Raw genomic sequence first — 21,096 nt, forward strand, 5'->3', positions numbered from 1 at the left:
CAGGAATTTGATTGGACTGTTAAATTCAAATTTTAAAGATAAATGCCAGAGATTTTCACTCGTCTTTGATGCCATCAAAATGAAGTTCAGTGCTCCCATATTTGAGCACACGTAATAAAAAACTTCACATTGCAAAAGGGAAGTAAAAACATTTTCTTAATGGCATATAGTTTCATTTTACAACACAATTACTGTGAAATAAAGCATGCAGAATACCTTTTAAACAATCACAGTCACATACATGAATAAAATGTCATTTTTATTTAACTTTCACACTGGATTGATTTTTTTTTTGTGATCAACATTTTATTGATTTAAAACGGGGTTGGGGGGGGGGGTACAGACATATACAGTACAACTGTAAACTGCAGTAGCAAAGCAAACATTAGCAAACAAGGCATAGGGACAGCAAAGAAAAGACACAACAACACAAAGTTAAAACCAATTATTGCCTCTTCCAGGAGATAACTCTGGATGAGAAGGTTTTCCAAGCGTCAACAGTCGTGGGTCGAGCTTTATTTAATTTTGCTGTGGTATGTTCAAAACCAATAACACGGATAAGACATCGTCTCCAGAATGATTCCATACAAATGTCAGGACAGAAGCATTGCTTTGTAATAGTCTTCTTTGCGCTGGATTGATATTTTTGTTTGGACCGCAAAAACAAAAATTTCCGTAGTTATCTTTTTAAAAAGTTCCCAGATGGTCCTAAAATTATACTTCAGAAAGTATTTTAGTTAAAATCACTGTAGACGGCCTGTGGGCATCCTCTCACTGCAGACATGAGGTAATATAAGGATTGCTCTGAATTTTTTGCTTCATCTCAGTGTATTTCTTCCCATGTTTTCCAGACTCTTGACTATGAAACCCAAGCGTCCTATACTTTCAAGGTGGAAGCATTTAATGCAGAGCTAGATCCCCGTTTCCTCCATCTGGGGCCCTTCAAGGACTCTGTGACAGTCGAAATTAACGTACTGGATGTGGACGAGCCTCCTGTCTTCACCACGCCTTACTATTCTTTGGATGTGTACGAGGACACTCCCCCAGGAACCATCATTGGCTCAGTGACCGCTTATGACCTGGATGCTAGTAGCAGTGCTGTCAGGTGGAAAGCGCTTCACAGATCTGTGGAATTATGTCAACAGACTGTTTATTTTTTTAAGTATTGTTAACAGTATTATTCATTTCCTGGAAGGCTGGAAATTGTAACGATGTTGTTCTACATTATAGTTTGAATTGGATTCTTGATCAGAATCTAAATTATTTAAGGTGTCGCGGAAAAATACAACAAAATAAAATGATCTGACCAAGACAAAAACTGGTATTTTGAAATTATATTAATAAACGCGAATTCACTGTGTAATTGTGTAACTTGATTAGAAGCGTCCTCCTGAAAATAAGCCATCAGAGTAACATCCTCCTCTCTGCCTCTTAATGCGCCCCGGTTGCTATGGTAACGTGTAAATATTTATTTCAAAATAAGACTCACAATTGCAACACGGGAGGAAGGCCTTCCATTAGGCCTCCTGTCCTAATTTTCTCTCTCCATGAGGACACTCCAGGGCCAAGCGCAGCAGTGGGTGACCAAAATGAAAATGATGAGGAAGTGAAACAGCCACCAACGACAGGGAGGAACAGAAGAAGAGACAGGAATAATGAACTGCCAGACCTCATCAAAGAGTACATGAGGCAGAAAAGAGAGGCTGAGGAGAGGAGAGCGCAGGAGAACAGGGAGAGGATGGACAGACTGTTTTCACTTCTTGAAAGATTAGTTCCAAAATGGGGTAGTTTAATAATTTAGACTACCCCACCCTCCCAGAGGCATGCCTACCTATTCGGACCTGGATATCGTCTTCCAGAGGTGGTGTGTGCCGCAACAATCTAAGTCATCTGCACCGTGCTACGAGCAGAGACACAACTATGACGCGGATGGCTCTACCAAATGTAAGGTCACAGGTGAACAAGACTTTTATTTTAAATTACTTTTTCCTCTCTTCGGGGCTTGACATCTTGTTCCTGACAAAGACATGGATTTGCCCTGATGACTCCTTCTCCTTCTCGGAACTTCTTCCTCCTGACTGTTCCTTCTTTAGCTCACGGGCTACGGGTGGAGGTGGTGGCTTAGCCTCATTTTTTAAAAATATACATAAAGCTTGGCAGCAGCCTTCTCCTACCTATGGTAGCTTTGAAGTTCAATTAGTGGAACTGGTCAATTCTTCTAAAACCTTGTGTGGGTTTATCGACCGCCGAAGTATAATAAATTCTTTATTCATGATTTTACTGATCTGTTAGGATCTATTTTTGTTGAATAGGACTGTGTTCTTATTACTGGTGATTTTAACATTCATATTTGCTGTAAGGATGACCTTTTAGCCACAGACTTTCTTACCTTAACTGACTCTTTTAACCTTGTTCAGTGGGTTAGTGGGCCAACCCACTTCAAAGGCCATATTTTCAATTAGATGATGACGACCCATGATCGGAAGGTCGGGGGTTCGAATCCCCTGAACGGCTAACCTGAGGTACCCGTGAGCAAGGTACCGTCCCCACACACTGCTCCCCGGGCACCGCGCTGGTGGCTGCCCACTGCTTCACTGAGAAAATGGGTTAAATGCAGAGAAGAATTTCCCCACGGGGATCAATAATAATAATAATAATAATGGATTGCATTTATATAGCGCTTTTCGGGACCCTCAAAGCGCTTTACAATTCCACTATTCATTCACTCTCACATTCATATACTGGTGAAGGCAAGCTACAGTTGTAGCCACAGCTGCCCTGGGGCAGACTGACAGAGGCGAGGCTGCCATATTGCGCCATCGGCCCCTCAATAAAGTATACATTACATCATACATATACATCATTATCACGACATTGCTCCTTCGTTGCACTGCTTCCTTGAGTGCACGAGAGAAGTTAGAGAATGGCTTTCAGGCAATTCCCTTATCCTGAATGAAAAGAAAACGGAGATTGTAGTGTTTGGCAACCATATCCCTAGGGGCCTATTAACTGATACCTTTGGTTCCTTTGCCACTTCTTTCTCTGACTCGGTTAGTGACCTAGGTGTCCTGCTGGATAGCTCTTTCAAATTTAACAAACAAGTGTCTTCAGTAATCAAATCAACTGCGCCTTATTGCTAAGGCTAAGCACTATGTCCCTCATAAAGATCTTGTAAACTCATTCATGCTTTTATAACTTTTAGATTGGGTTACTGTAATTCTCTCTAATTTGGTCTTCACTCTGCTCTCCTTCACAGACTCGCCTCCTGACTGGTACTAGAAAGCATACCTCTATCACCCCTGTTCTTGCTGATTTGTATTGGTTATCCATAAAATATCATATTGAATTTAAAATATTGTTGCTCACCTTTAAAATTATAAATAATTTAGCCCCTAGCTATCTGGTCGATCTCCATAGTCCACATGTCCCTGGGCGAGCCCTCAGTTCTTCAGCCCAATTACTCCTGGCTCAGCCTAGATCTAGACGTAAATCTAGGGGTGACCGTGCTTTTGCCCTGGTTGCACCGAATCTGTGGAACAACCTTCCTATCACTACCTGTGCGTCAGACTCCGTTTTATCTCTTAAATCCCGTTTAAAAACGCATTTATTCAACATAGCCTTTCCATCTAGTTAGTGTCCCTATTTTATATTTGGTTCAATTTCCTAGTTATGTGCTTTATCTTTCAGCTATATCTGTTCTTAGTACTTTGTTCTTATATTTCCTTCTATTGCCGTATAATTAGTGTCCTTTACCTGATGACATATGTGGTACTTTGTTAATTGTCTTTTATTTAATGTATTAATTTTCCTGTTTTTATTGTAAAGCACTTTGGTGTACCGCCAGTCTTTTAAACGTGCTATACAAATAAAGTTGTATTGTATTGTATTGTATTTGAATATATTTGTTACATTGTTATATGTGTTGCATTAGTTTAAAGGTTTTATGTTATTAATAAATTGATTAACACAAACAATAATTGATACTGAACTCAATTTGATTTACAGGCATTTTTAACATGATGAACATAACGCTAACTATGAACAATATTACATGGATATTTATTTGATAGCAATAAAATAAATAACAACAATTAAACCAGAATATTTCAAATACACAGTATGTAAAGATGAAAAAACAATATTTACCATTGTTTACACAGGATTAACCTGAGTGACCTGTTCCTGGATCATTTCTGTAACAACTGTAATAGATTACAGGAAGTCTCTGGCAGTGTTGCTGAATCTGCTGGAGCAAGATCAGAAATAGATGGGGTGCTGCAACTGAGACCTGCGGTTTGTCTTTTCTGGTCGGTGATTGTAGAATCTCACAGGGTTGTCTGCAAAGAACTTTAGCATGCTTCCTCCCACTGTCCACTGCATCGTCCATCCACAAGGTTTGCAGGGCTGGCTCACTCCATGGCTGCCACACCACTAAGATGTTTTCAGAAATATGCAAGCAGGACATGGTGGATGCTATATTACTACTAGTATAATACTTGTAACTCTGTAGCAGACAACAGTTTGATAAAGTGCTATGTACAAAAAGAAAACAAAAGATTAGATTCTATAAGTTTAAATGGCATTTAGTTTATATATTTTATATAATAAATTACATGTGTAATAATGACCGGTGTTGTGCCAAAAAATGATCGTCTGCCAAAAACCGATTTCTGGTTTTTGCCCAAAACTGATTACTTGTATTTAAATTGCTAAAAATACCTTGTTGGTCTATAATACGTGAAACATATGTCAAATGTATTAATGTCATTAATGATGTCATTCGTGATGACATGTTTCTCTAACAGGAGACACTCTTTACACTCAACTCAGCACAGACACACTGAGGAACCTGGAAACAAGAACCTAAATCCAGGATAAAGAGTTTGAGTGAATGTGGTGTTGAAGGTGTGGAGGTGGATCAGAGTGTCAGAGGAAACTCTGTAGAAGGACAGAGTGCCAGCAGGACAGTCCACATACACTGCTACTCTGTTAGAGACAGAGGAGGAGGAGGAGGAGGAGGAGATGGATGTTCCTGTGTTATTGTGTCTGACAAATTGAGGACCATCATCAGTGCAATATAGACTCCAGGACTGATCATTAAATCCAAACAGACAGCCATCACCTCCTCCTTTTCTTCTGATGCTTCTGTAACTCACTGATATCTCAACGTCTCCGCTCCACTCGGCCTCCCAGTAACAGTGACCAGTCACATCATTTCTACACAGTAGTTGAGTCCAGTAATCAAATCTGTCTGGATGATCAGGATATGACTGAACCTCCTCCACACGTTTCACCTTCCTGTTGTTGTCAGACAGTTGGAGCTTTGTGTTCACTGTGTTTGTGTCGATTGTGAGTTGACAGGAATCTGATGGAGAGAACAAACACAATCCAGCTGCAGTTATTGATCCATCATCTGTTCATTGATTGACACTTTGATGATGACTCCTGACATGATGAAGATGGTTGAATGTGTGCTGCTTTGTTTTCATGAATCCCATTAAAAACACACTTACACTTCCTCAGACCTGGTCTCAACCATCGGACTCCAGCAGGCTCCACCCTGAAAGGAGGAGGGGGGTCAGACCAGCACAGTCTCTTTCAGCATGCACACATGTACATTACATTGCTCTCATACACATGAACATTCATAGTGTTCATCAAAGTGAAATTCTGTAGAGATGTGTTTGTCCCATTTCCTCATTCCAGACTGTTACAGGTCCCGGATGGAGGAAACACAGCACAGATGACCCTCTCTAAAGACTTTATTGTCTGGCCCCATCCTGCTTTATGACTGAGGCGAATCAGATGTGCACAGGACAGACTGCCATTTCTCTAGACAGGGTTATCTTTGTATTAGTCCTAAAAGATTAATCAACATGATGTCTTGAGTCAGTGCTGCAGCACAGTAGTTTTACAAAGACTGTGATGCTGGCACTGTTTCAGGTAATCTCCCAAGTTAGCATCCCTAAAGAGATACTGGCCATCTCGTTCATGTCTTGCACACTGAAAGAACAGTACAAATTACTTGGCATTAGATTTATTTAGACCAGCATCTACCAGCCTCAGAGTGAAAGGTTGGTGGAGCATCTCAAAAAGACTTCAAAGGTCATAATTCATAAATTAATTCACAAGAAATGCAATTGACTTTTTTGTTTGCAGTTTAGGAAGTGCACCACACCTCTGCAGGAATTTCTCCTTTTGACCTGCTGTTTGGCAGCAAATCCTGTGGGTGTTGGACCTAATTAATGAAAAGTGAAGAAGGTCCAAACCGAGTAAAAAATGAAATATTTTCTTAGAGCAAAACTACACACATAGGGCTAGTTGTGACGAGAGGATATGCTCCAGGGCAAAATCAGCAGCACTTATAAAAAAAGAGGGGCTATGCTTAAACAGTTTTCACTAGGAGACAAACACCCTTCATCTAGATTAAACTTAGTTGCCAAGATGCAAGGACCCTTGGTTACATGGTGAATAAGGGCCATTTACCCCAAGTGATCTTGTGGCTGGGTACACTGTCTTCACTATTATCTAGTGGGATGCCACAGCTGGAACATGATTTTTTTTTTTTATAATAAATTCACAACACAACATAATTTCCCTGTGGTTGTTAGGTTGTCACACAGTCCACTTAAATACAACTTTACCAATAATTTGTTTTTAACATTTTGATCAATTTAGGCTTAGTCCTTGCACTGTCCCTAAACAGAAATTAATCTAATTTGAATCCAGTCAAAAGTGAGGGAGGGGATTATTCTTTAAAAAGACTATGCCATTAAACATACAGACATCTATCCAAACAGGTTAATAAATGGTGAGCAAAATCCAGTTATGAATATTGGTCCTGGATTAGTCCTTTTTGTACACCACACTGATTAGTATTTCTTTATAATCCCGTTTGATTAATATTTGTGTTTCTGAAAATATTCTGGCATGTGTCATTGTCACATTTGCATCAATCAAATAGCAAGTGATTGAACAACACAGAAGATATTTCCAGCTCTTCCTCTTCTTCAGACATTCTTTTCATACCTTAGTGTGTCCAGTTTCCAGCGGGGATCCTTTAGTCCAGCCAACAGCAGCTTCATTCCTGAGGCTCCTGGATGATTGTAGCTCAGGTCCAGCTCTCTCAAATGGGAGGGATTAGAGCTCAGAACTGAAGCCAGAGATGTACAGCCTTCCTCTGTGATCAGACAGCATGACAGACTGCAGAGATACAAAACAATCAATCCATAAATATTTATGTAGCAGTAAACCCTACAACATTACAGAGAATGCCTGAAAAAACAGACATTTTATTGGAGTTCTACTTGGGTATATTGGGCAGAAAAAAACTGCCTTTTAACAGGAAGAGATGTCCAACAGAACTAGGCTCAGGGACTGTTGATTCAACTGTAACTATATGATTCAATTTAAAAAACAAAACAAAAAACGTTTGAGGTGTAATCTTAAAAGCAAAGATTGTCTCTGTCTCCTCAGTGCAAACAGGGCCCTGGTTCACTTTGGTGTTGCTTTGGCCATGCACCTCTTGATTTTTTCCAACTTTGAATTTTGCACTGCTGCTGGGTTAACAGTTTTTACTGTGATTTTAATGATATTTCAATACAGAAACTCAGAGATTCATAGATTATAGTGGGGAGGGTTTGTTGTAACATTTTAAAAAAGTTCAACTTTGCAGACTGAGAGTAATTGGCTTTGTTTAGATATGGGTACTATGATGTCTCAAACATATAATATTGCAAATGGCAAAACTGTATTTGAGAACAAGAATTTACACTTTAATTCTAGACTCAATGGGGGACATAGGAAGAGAAGCCAATTTGGAAATAACAGTTTTTAACTTTCTATTCACAGTCACTACTCGCTGGAGCATTTTAGATCAACTGAAACCTTTTTAGTCAGTATGTACATATTTTTTTCAGCATCAGTCAGAATCAGAATGTTTTAGATTTTATTGGTGTTGATCACAACGGGGATGCCAGTATTACATTTATCTTATTGTACTGTACAATATAAAGCGCCTTGAGGCGACTGTTTTTGTGATTTGGTGCTATATAAATAAGATTGAATTGAATTGAATCTTCCTTATACACAATAAAAGACATGAGACGATGAGAAAAGAGTCCAAAATTCCTGCTGATGATTTGGAAATATTTCAGACAATGATTCAGGGTCTACTAATCAAACCAAAGGCAAATAAAATGCACCTGACAATTTTATAAACATTTATTAGAAATTGTAAGCTTGATTATGCATTATGGAGAGTTGAATCCTGACCTGAGACTTTCCAGTGTACAGTGTGGACTCTCAACTCCAGCACACAGAAGCTTCACTCCTGAATCTTCTAGGTTGTTGTCACTCAGGTCCAACTCTTTCAGACTAGAGGACTGAGAGCTCAGAACTAAGGACAAAGCTTCACAATTTCTCTCTGAAAGGTTACAGACACTCAATCTGGAAAATAAAGAACACAAAAACAGTTTGGGGACTGGCTGGAATAAATTTTGCCTTGTTTTAAACACATCAGAAATGTGGGAATTCCCCGTGATTTAGAAGAAATTAAAAAATACTGAGATACAACAAGAAACATGTTAAGTTCAAATTTATTAGCTACTTTAGACTGGTTAATCATGTCATTTAAAGAACAATATAACATTGTTGGATGGGACCTTAGTGTTTCCAGTGCACAATGTGGACTCTGCAGTGCAGCAGACAGAAGCCTCACTCCTGAATTTTGTAGGTCGTTGTTACTCAGGTCCAGCTCCCTCAGATTCGAGGTTTGGCAGGTGAGAACTGAGGACAGTGCTTCACAGCTTTTTTCTGAGAGGAAACAGCTACTCAAACTAGACATAAAGAACACAAGAATAAAATCAAACATCATGGATTCAAAATACTTTCATGGTGCAATGAGGAGGTTCTAGATTTGGCTATACACACACACACACACACACACACACATCCATAGAGCGCAGTTCTAGGAACAGCTAAGAAAATGCACAGGGCCCACAAGCTCCCAGACCTCTGGTAGAGGACCCGAGCTTGTCTATAAATATAGATATCTATCTATCTACATATATATATATACATACATACATGCATATACATATATACAGCGGGGAAAATAAGTATTTGACACATCAGCATTTTTATCAGTAAGGGGATTTCCAAGTGGACCATCGACACAACATTTCCACCAGATGTTGCCATCAAGCCAAATATTGACGTCATACAAACAAATCAGAACATATAAGTATACAAGTTAAACCACAATAAATAAAGTGAAATGACACAGGGAATAAGTATTGAATACATGGAGATAACAAGGGGCAAAATGACATAGAAAGCCAGGAGATCACCTGAAATCTGTCAGTATTGATAGAGAAATCCTGTCCCCTATCAGTACTAATTGATATCAGCTGCTTTAGTCCTAATTGATGGCCTATAAAGGCTCCTCATTACCCAGAAGGCACACAGGAAAGACTTCATGATGGGTAAAAGCAAAGAACTCTCTCAAGATCTTCGTAATCTTATCGTTGAAAAGCATTTTGATGGGAATGGTTATAGGTGCATTTCCAGAATGCTGAATGTTCCTGTGAGCACTGTGGGGGCCATTATCCGGAAATGGAAAGTGCATCAGTTCACCATAAACCTGCCACGATCAGGTGCTCCACGCAAGATCCCTGTCCGAGGAGTCCAAAGAATAATCAGGAGGGTTCTCCAAGAGCCAAGAACCACTCGGACAGAACTTCAGGAAGACCTTGCATCAGCAGGTACTGTTGTTTCAAAGAAAACTATAAGCAATGCACTGAACCGCCATGGCATCCATGCACGCTCACCACGCAAGACTCCATTGCTGAACAAAAAGCATGTCAAGGCTCGGTTAAAATTTGCGCAACAGCATTTGGAGAAGCCTGTGGATTATTGGACGACTATAGTATGGTCAGATGAAAGCAAAATTGAACTTTTTGGCAGTCATTCTACACACCATGTTTGGAGAAGAAATGGCACTGCTCACCACCCCAAGAACACCATACCAACAGTCAAGTTTGGGGGTGGAAGCATCATGGTTTGGGGCTGCTTTTCAGCAAGGGGTACTGGCAGACTTCATATTATTGAAGGCAGGATGAATGGAGAGATGTACCGGGACATTCTGGATAAAAATCTGCTGCCATCTACCAGGAAGCTAAAAATGAAAAGAGGGTGGACATTTCAGCAAGACAATGATCCCAAACACAAGGCCAAGGAAACAATGAAGTGGTTTCAAAGAAAGAAAATCAAGTTGCTTGAATGGCCCAGTCAATCACCTGACCTAAATCCCATAGAAAATCTATGGAGAGAACTGAAGATTAAAGTTCATAAAAGAGGCCCAAGGAACCTTCAAGATTTAAAGACCGTTTGTGTGGAAGAATGGGCCAGAATCACTCCTGAGCAATGCAGACGACTGGTCTATCCATACAAGAAGCGTCTAGAAGCTGTAATCACCAACAAAGGCTTTTCTACAAAGTATTGAATAAAGTGTGTTCAATACTTATTCCCTGTGTCATTTCACTTTATTTATTATGGTTTAACTTGTATACTTATATGTTCTGATTTGATTGTATGACTTCAATATTTGGCTTGATGGCAACATCTGGTGGAAATGTTGTGTCAATAGTCCACTTGGAAATCCCCTTACTGATAAAAATGCTGATGTGTCAAATACTTATTTTCCCCGCTGTATATACACACATATATAACAGGCTGTAATTACTGTCATTGAACTTTATGAAAATCAAATAGATATAGCAATTGACTGAGATTTGGAAATAATAAAAAATAGTGAGGCACAAGAACAAAAGGATGACGCTCACCTTTAGAGGTAAGTATTTCTCAGGTGCATTGAATATATAGAATAAACTGTAGAAAACTAAACAGCAGAAAGAAGAAGAGAAATAACAATTTTAACATAAACCAGTGGCACACTCAAGGGCCTGATCAACCCTGGCAGGGCCTCCTTGGATGAGCGTGTCTAGTGATAATGGCCGAAACGCCGATGAATCCTAGGTCCTCTACTGACGATGTGTCCCAAATTTTAATATGATAATTTAGATCAGATATTTAATCCCTAAACCTAACCAAGGAAAAATGGCAGATTAGACTGGGTAAAAAAACGAAAGTTATACATTTAGCCGACCTCAGACTTTCCAGTTTACAATGTGGACTTTGTAATGCAGCAAACAGAAGTTTCACACCGGAATCCTGAAGGTTGTTGTTACTCAGGTCAAGCTCTCTCAGCCTAGAGGACTGACACCTGAGAACTGAGGACAGAGCTTCATAACTTCTCTTTGAGAGGAAACAGCCATTAAGTCTGAAAAAAGAAAATCACCTACATTTATCACCATGTCCTAGACGTTTGGGAGAATGGAATGGATTTTGATTAGATATTTCATAGGGCCGCACAATCACAATAGATAGATTAGCAGCAGTTCAGTGTTACTGCTATGAAGCATTAAAAACATCTTGTATTTGACTGTAAATACTATCTAAAATACGTTAAAATTTCAAGGGATAGTGCTTTTAGTTTCTTCTTTTTTTCCCTTTAAAATCCACAGGACAGTTTTTTTTAACTAGAATAGATATTTAAAAACTAAAAGTATAGTCACATGTTTACTTACAGAGCTTTTTTGGAGGCTTTGATCACTGGCAGCAGCCTCAGAAGAGCCTCCTCTGAAGCAGAGTATTTCTTCAGGTCAAATACATCCAGATCTTTTTCTGATGACAGTAAGATGAAGACCAGAGCTGACCACTGAGCAGGAGACAGTTTATCTGTAGAGAGACTTCTTGATCTCAGAGACTGTTGGATCTCCTCCACTAGAGAACAATCATTCAGTTCATTCAGACAGTGGAACAGATTGATGCTTCTCTCTGCAGACATATCCTCACTGAGCTTTTTTTTAATGTACTGGACTGTTTCCTGATTGGTCTGTGAGCTACTTCCTGTCTGTGTGAAGAAGCCTCGCAGGAGAGTCTGACTGGCCTGCAGTGAAAGACCCAGGAGGAAGCGGAGGAACAAGTCCAGGTGTCCATTTGGACTCTCTAAGGCCTTGTTCACAGCACTCCGGTGGAGAGATTGAAGTTTTGGTTTGTCAAATAATTTAGAGAATTTGAGGGTTGTTTGTTGTTCTTCCAGCAGATTGAGTCCAGACATGATGAAGGTCCGATGGACATGAAGAGCAGCCAGAAACTCTTGAACACTCAGATGGATGAAGCAGAACACCTTGTCCTGGTACAGTCCTCTCTCCTCTTTAAAGATCTGTGTGAACACTCCTGAGTACACTGAGGCTGCTCTGATATCGATGCCACACTCTGTCAGGTCTGATTCATAGAAGATCAGGTTTCCTTTCTGCAGCTGATCAAAAGCCAGTTTTCCTAGATACTTAATCATCTTCCTGTTCTTGGGACTCCAGTGTGGATCTGTGTTAGCTCCTCCATCATACTTGACCATCTTCATTTTGACCTGAACCACCAGGAAGTGGGTATACATCTCAGTCAGGGTCTTGGGCAGCTGTCCTCCCTCTCTGGTTTTCAGCACATCCTCCAGAACTGTAGCAGTGATCCAGCAGAAGACTGGGATGTGGCACATGATGTGGAGGCTTCCTGATGTCTTTATGTGGGAGATGATCCTGCTGGCCTGCTCCTCATCTCTGAATCTCTTCCTTAAGTACTCCTCCTTCTGTGGGTCAGTGAACCCTCTGACCTCTGTCACCATGTCAACACAATCAGGAGGGATCTGATTGGCAGCTGCTGGTCGTGTGGTTATCCAGAGGTGAGCAGAGGGAAGCAGTTTCCCCCTGATGAGGTTTATCAGCAACTCATCCACTGAGGTGGACTTTCTAGGATCAGTTAGGATTGTTGTTTTGTGGAAGTCCAGAGGAAGACGACACTCATCCAGACCATCAAAGATGAACACAACCTGGAAGTCTTCAAAGCTGCAGATTCCTGCTTCCTTGGTTTCAGTAAAGAAGTGATGAACAAGTCCCACCAAGCTGAACTTTTCCTCTTTCAGCACATTCAGCTCTCTGAAAGTGAATGGAAATATGAACTGGATGTCCTGGTTGGCTTTGTCTTCAGCCCAGTCCAGGCTGTATTTCTGTGTTAAGACTGTTTTCCCAATGCCAGCCACTCCCTTTGTCAGCACTGTTCTGATTGGTTCATCTCTTCCAGGTGAGGCTTTAAAGATGTCTTCTTGTCTGATGGTTGTTTCTGGTCTGTCTGGTTTCCTGGATGCTGTTTCAATCTGTCTGACCTCATGTTCATCATTGACCTCTGCAGTCCCTCCCTCTGTGATGTAGAGCTCTGTGTAGATCTGATTCAGAAGGGTTGGGTTTCCTGCTTTAGCGATCCCCTCAAACACACACTGGAACTTCTTCTTCAGTGCAGATTTAAGTTCATGCTGACAAACTGCAGCAAAGTGTTCTTGATGGAAAGCAATATATAGAAACTAATTATGTTTTAATAATCACAAATTACATGTTTAATTTTCTAAAGAAACCACTGTTTGAATACATTTAATCCTTTAAAACCAGTCGGAGCGGGAACGCTCCATTTTGCGTAACTATTTTTAAATGCCTGTAGAACCACATAAGCTAGCGCAATAATTTTTTCTTGCATGTGAAACCGGAGGAGTTGTACTTGCATCTTATGCCATCAGCTTGTCCTAGGTCACTGTTTCTTTCCATATATAGCTTTGCAAAACTTGCGTAAAAATCACTGGCACCAACAAAAACACAATATTCCAGAAACACGCTTTGCCGATCCGATCATAGCACTTCCTACATTGGAATAGACATCAGTGTGAACTAAAGGGCTTTGGAGAGTGATGTAACGAAAGGGGGCGTGGCCAGGATTTTTGGTTGAGGTGCCATCTTTCTGGGCCAAACAAAGTTCAAGCAAAAGAGGAGCGAAAGCACACACATCAGCCATGGTTCGCACTTGCTGTGTGGTCGGCTGTAATGTTCGATCGCACGACCGGCAAGGGAATAAGCTTGAGAATGGTATATCTTTTTATGCTTTCCCAACCTGGAAGCAACATGAGGGAGCTCATGTATCGGATGTTACCAAGTGAAGACGTCAAGCCTGGATAGCTGCTGTGAGACGAGCTGATATCCAGTTCTCTTCCATCTCCAAATATCTGTTGGTGCTCAAGACATTTTCATTCCGGTAAGTTCTAAATATGTTCATATCACTATTTATAGCTTATTAGTTTTATTTTCGATGCACTTTGAGGTCATAGCAAATTACAACAAACATCCTACTGAGTGATTTTGCAGAATTACTCTCTATTTATAGAGTTGCTAATTATTTGGCATTATTGCAGGCAAACCAGCCTATGAAATGGATGAAACACATCGTGACTGAGTTCCAGCGCTACACAAGAGACCTGCTTCAAACATACCACCATGCCAATCAGATTACTTCTTCCATGTGAGGGTGAAGAGGTGACCCTTCTGGATAAGATGGTGAACAGTATGGTAGTAAAACCAGGGAAAAATGAAACTTGTTCCTGTTAAATATTTTTAAGTCTTGTACTGTATAAATAGCAGTAATGTTTCAGAAGTACAGTAAATTAAGTAGTGTTAGCAGTGGGTGCTATCATGTAAACGCTGTCATGATTTTATGTGAACATTTTGTCATTTGTAAACTATAAATGGCATGGATTCTACATTGTAACTGATATGATGATCTATAAAGTGGTTTTAATTTTTTTTTAAAAAGGCAAAAATTAGTTTGTTTCTTTAGTCAACTTTTGAACAGTGGTACTCAGTCAGTACATATTCAGTAAATGTAAATTATTTACATGGCAGTGCACTTCAGGCATAAGTCTAGACAGTAGATAAAACATTATGGGTCATTCCCACAACCCACAGCTTTACTGTGTTCCAGCAAAGTATTCAATAGCAGTGACAACTCCTCCACCGTAGCAGGTGGGATTTTTCTTTTTTTGAGGACGGCTCCTTTTACCTGTCACTACAGATGGTCTGTTTATGTTTTGATCAAGAGCCTTTTTTTGGGCAGCTGAAGAGGAGAAGTCCATCTTAGGGCCAACCTCTGGCTGCATCTTGGTCATATTCCCCAGCAAAACCCAGTATGCAGGTTCATCTGTAACAGTCCTTGTGCCACAGATCAACACTGTTGGTTCTACATTAAACAGAAGAGCAGCGACAGGGGTGCAGGTCTCCGTGACTCCAGCCATACAGGTGTAGTGGGCGGCCCACTACACCTACCCAATCTTTGGTGAATTGGATGTGTCCCTCCAGAAATTTCTAATTGCGAAACTGGTTCCCCTTGTACGCGCTGACTCCACAGACAAGGTACGATAATATATCAGGCTACGTCAATAGCGGTAGGTCTTCAGGGTTTCTACTCCACGGGTCCACATTTCCAATGTAGGGAATTTTATGCAAGTACTGCCTCTTTGCATCCAGATGCAATCTGTCTCTGTACCGTCCTTTTTCTTTTAAACTGCTTTAAGAATGTTTCTAGCAATCGTCCTTCCAAGATAGTGTGTTTGTTTTGATTAGTGGCCCAGGAAGATGGCGCGGCGCTCCCACAATGCATTGTGGCGTGACGTCAACTCCAAAGCCCTATCGTATGTCTGACATTACGTGCCCGGAACCGGAAGTGACATAATTTTCGCGGAAAATGTAGCTTTTACCTTCGTGGCCTTATAAGCCTACACTTGTGTTTTTAAAAGTCATGTTTGACTTTATGCCTTGTAAATTAGAATAGACAGCTAAAGCTAGAAAACTAGAAGCAAGGGATGAACAGAATGTGGGAAAACCGCCAACTGGACAACAAGAAAAGGGAGACTGAGGACTTAAACCCACACATAGGAAAACTAGGGGATGGGAAACAGGAAGAGACTATCAAAATAAAACAGGAATTATGGAGAAAGACTTACACACCAGGCTTTCCACAGGGACTGAGAGGGGAAAAAACAGACATGAGAAGAAGACTATCTGGTAAGACAGAAAGGGAAAACCAAATGTGAAGAAAATGCTGACTAAACCCAAGAGAAGAATAGATCCCTAGGGAGGAAAATGCTAAGATAACCAAGAGCAGAACTAACTAACTAACAACTAACCATAGCAAACTTTATACATAAGGTAAACACAACCATGAAACTAGTGGTATAGGATATTCCAATAACCCAGCAACCCAGTAAAGTCCAGAAACATAGACATAGACAAAGTACCATGACACAGAAGGTTAAATCTTTAGATAAATCCTCTTACTGCTCTGCAGACGGTCAGCTAACTCATCCTGCTTCATTCTTTTTAGAAAGTCCACTGTGATCTTCATAAATGCCTCTCTGCTGCTGCTCCTCTGACTCTCTAAGCATTCTGGGTAATCTGGACTCAGAACCTTCTGGATCTTCTTCAGCTCGTTCCTCACAAAAGTGATGATGTTGTCCTCCAGCAGCTGGAACAGAATATTTATGAATGAGCCAATCAGACTGAAATCATGGAGCCAAACATCAGATCCATGTTGGACACACTGACCATCCACTGGTCTACAAAGAGCAGCATGGAGATGACTGTGAACAGAATAGATGTAAAAGTAGTTGTTGTACTTGTACAGACCATAAATATGGAGTCCAGATGTGTTTGATGCTCCTGGGCAGACTGACCACTGGGAACCTCTGAACTCTCCTGGTCCACTCTGTGGCATAATCAAGGAGAATTACCGAATTTCCCAGAGGAACACACCCGAGGGATTAATAAAGTTTTATCTAATCTAATCTAATTAGTTCAAGGACAGAGCACAGATGAGTAAGTTTTCTTCTCTGTGTTAGTTCTCAGAAAATGCAATCCCAATCAAGTTTGTAAAGCTTTAAATGGTATCTCAGATATATTAGGCCAGGGGTGGGGAACTCTGGTGTTCTGCAGGTTTTAGATATCACCCTGGGTCAACAGACCGGAATCAAATGATTAGTTCATTACCAGGCCTCTGGAAAATTTCAGGACATGTTGAGGAGGTAATGTAGCCATTTGAATAACCTTTGTTGGATGAAAGACACATCTAAAGCCGGGAGGACACCGGAAGTTCCCCACCCCTGTATTAGGCAATTTCATTTATTTTTCCAGATGCATTCTCGCACCTACCCAGTCACACCAATCTCATATTGCACCATTTTGAGATATGATTCCTAAACAATAGCTTAAAAATGTGAAAAAATATAAAACAGGCTTATGTTGCTGCCACTTAGTTCAGCTCACAGATCTGGTTGCTGAACTGCACTCACTTTAGGTTCAGGCTTCAGCCTCCATTATAATAGTTGCCGACAAGTGAACATTTATTTCTGCATGTGCAGTTTTCCATTTGCCTCACTCCAGTTGAGTACCCTAATATTTGTCATAGTGTTTTCTTACTAAAGATCATCAAAGGCATCTCAGATATCTTCTAAGTTGTATTTTTGTTATACAGAATTCCTCTTTTGAGGGGACCAAATGAGACATTTTCAGTGTACTACGCACTGCATTAGTTCACATTAGAATAAAATACTTCAATGCAGAGTGTGTTTTTGATGTCTTTATTTTGTGCATTAAACATGGGGATGTTTTCTGTTGTTGGCAGGTGGTGGGACAGCCCTATTCTGAAAATTTTGTCACTTGTTGTCACTGATCACTTCCTGTTTGCTGAAGTGGATTCTAGTCATTTAGAAACCTAAGCCTTGTTATTAAGAGACAATTTAAATGTGATTGAGGTAATGACATGTTTGCATTGCAGCAACAACAACACCAAGCAGTTAAATCAACTCTGAAAGAGTTCATGTTCCTAACAACTCACCTCTCCACAGCAGACGCCTGATGAACTTTAAAATCAATGGGCCGGTCTTCAGACCAGTCACTCTGTAAGGACACAGAGCTGGGTGGAGGTGCAGGTTGGTTCCTGTGAATAATGATGGAGCAGTGATGGGAGTGCTGAGCTGTGACATAGAGAAGAGTCATGGACAGTTAGAAATGGTCATCTCACCTCTGAGCTTTGGTCTGGCTCTCATGTTCCCCACACAGAGTGGTTTTAGAGCGAGGGACTCCCTCCTCTCTTTCCTTACACTGATCCATGCTGCTGAATTCACATCAGCTCACACACACTTTCTACCTTCACCTGCAGAGGAAACACAAATCATTCATGTGCACATTGTTAATCTATTGAACCTGCATCCCAATATTGTTGTTGTCCCAATGTCTCCCCGTCTTGTCTCCTGTTCGCTGCTCTATTGTTGTCTCTTTCTCTCTTGACCCTCATCTGCCGTGGCAGAATTCTTTGCGGGTTCCCGCCTCTGGCCAACACAACTGCAATCAATCTGTTGTGCATCATCCTGACTCACCAGTGACTATTTAAGATGGCTGTTCAGTGTTTCTCATCGCTGGATCATTGTACGACACTCGTCTTTGCAATGCCAGCTCTCTCTAGTTAATTCCTTGTCTCTTGTGATTTTCCTGGCTACTAACCATGTTCTCCATGTCAATAGAACCTGCCTTTTCCCCTGGAGTGTGTTCGTGAGTGTTTTCTCGAGTGGCGAGAGGACGTTTTCTGTGTGTGACCAAACAAGAGTGTGGTTTTCCCTTCCTGCCCCAGGTTTCCTTATAGCTGTTGTCTTCCCTTGCACATTTTTATATAGCACTTGGTTTTTTGGTAAATAAACTGTTCAATCTCTTTTTAAATGGAGTCCTGCTCATGAGTCCGCTCAGTGACTGTGACAAATACAGGAAGTCTAAATTAGCTTTGTGTTTAAAAAGTCCAGTATCTAATCCTCTGAGTGTAGGTGTTTTAGAGCTCGGATGGAGCTGATGAATGAGAGAATATCCCAGTTCTAACTGCCTCTACGCTCTCTGGATGTCCACGCTGCCTACTCTGTTAAAATCTGGCCTTGCAGGCCTGGTACTTGCCTACCACGTTTGTTGCATCAGCTCCCCTCTAGATCAGTCCTGTTGGAATATAGCAGTTTAGCAGTGTGAAGAACAGGCCCCAGGAGTTCCTTTTCAAGCCTACAGTAAGTTGTAATAGCTTTTGATACTGCTGTAGATTAATTCTCAGTTGCTCACTTTCACTGTTTCACAAAGTAAGAAGGTAATGTTTACAGTTTAGTCTTTTTTAAAGATGTAGATGTATGACTGACTGGACCATACACTCTTCCTGAATTTGTAGGGTTTTTTTTTTTTACACTTTTAACACATTTCTAAAATTGGAAGAGAAAACACAACAACAAAAGAACAATTTAAAAATCAATTTTGTATCTGAGCGAGAGAGTATATCCATGTATGTGTTTATTCTTCTCCCGTTTTCTTTTGCCTTGTCCGCTCAGGGTATGGAGCTTTGAGAAACTACCTTGTTGTGACTGTAATCACTACACAAACTCACAGCAAGAAAGTCCCGTATTCAATTCCACCAGCAGGCCTCGGTCATTCAGTTTGGAGTTTGGAGATAAAAGACTTTTGCACCGGGTTGGATACATCCAAACTCTTGGTTATCTCTTCTCCAAGGTTATCTTTTCTCCAACCTTCCTTTGCCAATAGAGGAACCAGTTAGTGCCATACTGTCCTTCCAGGGCCAAATACTGTCCTCCATCACTCCTTTTAAAACTTCTGAACTCCGCTGTGCACATAATTTCTCCCTCACTTTCGCCAACATCACTAAACCTTCTCTCCTTGACACAGTCATTCGAGACAGGGCTCCAACAAGATGACTACTGCCTATAAGGCATTGTCATCTCCTATGAGGTTATTTGTCCCGACTGCAGTACTCTACTGGGCTCTGCCAGTTTTGGGGGGTTACCATCATTGAGGACAGGTCTCCTCTAATCAGTCTTTCAAGTCAAGCAACCCTTCCAAAACTGCTCAGCGTTGCCTCTCTTCATTTCAGAAATCTGCACAGTAGTTATTGCTACCCTACCCAAAGTAAATTAACCAGGCAGGCACCCCTTCTCAATCGTCTACTCTAAGATAAGCACACGTAAGCATTTACGAGCCATTAACTCGAGTCTCAAAATCCCGGCAGGCGTCACTGTCAGTACTTCAGTTCAGAGTCAAGCCTCGTCGCTACCTGACCGAGGGTTCCCCTCATTCATCAATCAAGGTCTTTCAATGTCCAAAAAGGAACATGCCCCCTCCGGGTCTTATTTATATAAACATATTTCGTTTTAAACATATTTCTAGTTAAACCTCTGGGCTCGACGGACGCGACGGCACGTCGAAATCACACGACCAAATCAAGACAACACAGCTACAAGATGCAGCGACTCAGAGTCTCCATTTCAAATTGGGTCGAAAGTGTGGACTTCAAACTATATACCACTCTTCACTTGCAAGTGAAAAAAGAAAAAACACCCCTTCCTTATTGGCGTTAAAGTGTACCATGTCAGCCAATCAAAAAAAAAAAAGATATGGCAACAGTGACACCCGCGACGCAAAGCGGGCGAGCGAAGGAAAGAGAGAGAGAGAGAATTTTCATATGTGAGACATTAGGGACGTTTAGTGTGTTTGGAGGCTACAGTTAGTGTGTTGTGTAGTTATTGTTTTGTATTGTGTGTCAGTTATACTGCTGAATGTCACATTGGCTCCAAAAAAGCCACCAAAACCAAATTCCAGTGTAAACGCTGTCTCCACATGGAAAACAGGACTCATACACCTCCTGCTGTCAGACCTGCAGGGTTTAGACCTGTGGTGTTCTCCTCTGTCTTATACTAAATACAAACTATTTTTTTGGACTGGCACAAATAATTTGTGTGCCTTCTTATTTGATGCAGAACACCTAATTGTTCTGTAAATAGTATTAAATGGTTATATAAAAAACGCCTGAGGCCTTGGCTGCATGTTTTAGGTAAATAGTACCATATAATTTTGTTGTTTGCAAAACTTGTGCATATTTGTTTTTAGAAATGTACAATTTCTATTTGCATTTCAAGTTATGAAAATGATTTGTTAAACATGTTTGTGGGTTTTACAGTAACAAATATATCTTTTTTCTACTCTGATTTTGAATTTGTTCTCTGAATTTATAGTATAGTATGTCAAAATGAAAAAATACCTCAAATTTCAGATATTTCAGGTTGTGCTGAAA

At 40.6% G+C, this 21,096-nt stretch overlaps 1 protein-coding gene across 4 annotated transcripts in view; it reads right to left on the reverse strand.

Annotated features, from left to right (window-relative positions):
- Positions 1-4,040: 4,040 nt before the first annotated feature.
- Positions 4,041-21,096, reverse strand: part of LOC145421712 (protein NLRC3-like) — a 29,074-nt gene continuing 12,018 nt past the window's right edge. For 2 of the 4 annotated variants that reach the window (XM_080292321.1, XM_080292320.1), the window contains exons 2-12: positions 18,010-18,141; positions 17,824-17,925; positions 16,617-16,695; positions 16,269-16,455; positions 11,649-13,449; positions 11,168-11,341; positions 8,664-8,837; positions 8,275-8,448; positions 7,030-7,203; positions 5,514-5,560; positions 4,041-5,365 (exon numbers count right to left, since the gene is read on the reverse strand). In XM_080292321.1, coding sequence (XP_080148447.1) covers positions 4,827-5,365; positions 5,514-5,560; positions 7,030-7,203; positions 8,275-8,448; positions 8,664-8,837; positions 11,168-11,341; positions 11,649-13,449; positions 16,269-16,455; positions 16,617-16,695; positions 17,824-17,925; positions 18,010-18,098 — 3,540 coding nt within the window. In that variant the 5' untranslated portion in view covers positions 18,099-18,141 and the 3' untranslated portion in view covers positions 4,041-4,826. The remainder of the gene's footprint in view (positions 5,366-5,513; positions 5,561-7,029; positions 7,204-8,274; positions 8,449-8,663; positions 8,838-11,167; positions 11,342-11,648; positions 13,450-16,268; positions 16,456-16,616; positions 16,696-17,823; positions 17,926-18,009; positions 18,142-21,096) is intronic. The other 2 variants (XM_080292322.1, XM_080292323.1) reach the window with 2 other exon arrangements.

Source organism: Astatotilapia calliptera, chromosome 18 (assembly GCF_964374335.1).
Source record: "Astatotilapia calliptera chromosome 18, fAstCal68.1, whole genome shotgun sequence".
Lineage (NCBI taxonomy): Eukaryota > Metazoa > Chordata > Actinopteri > Cichliformes > Cichlidae > Astatotilapia > Astatotilapia calliptera.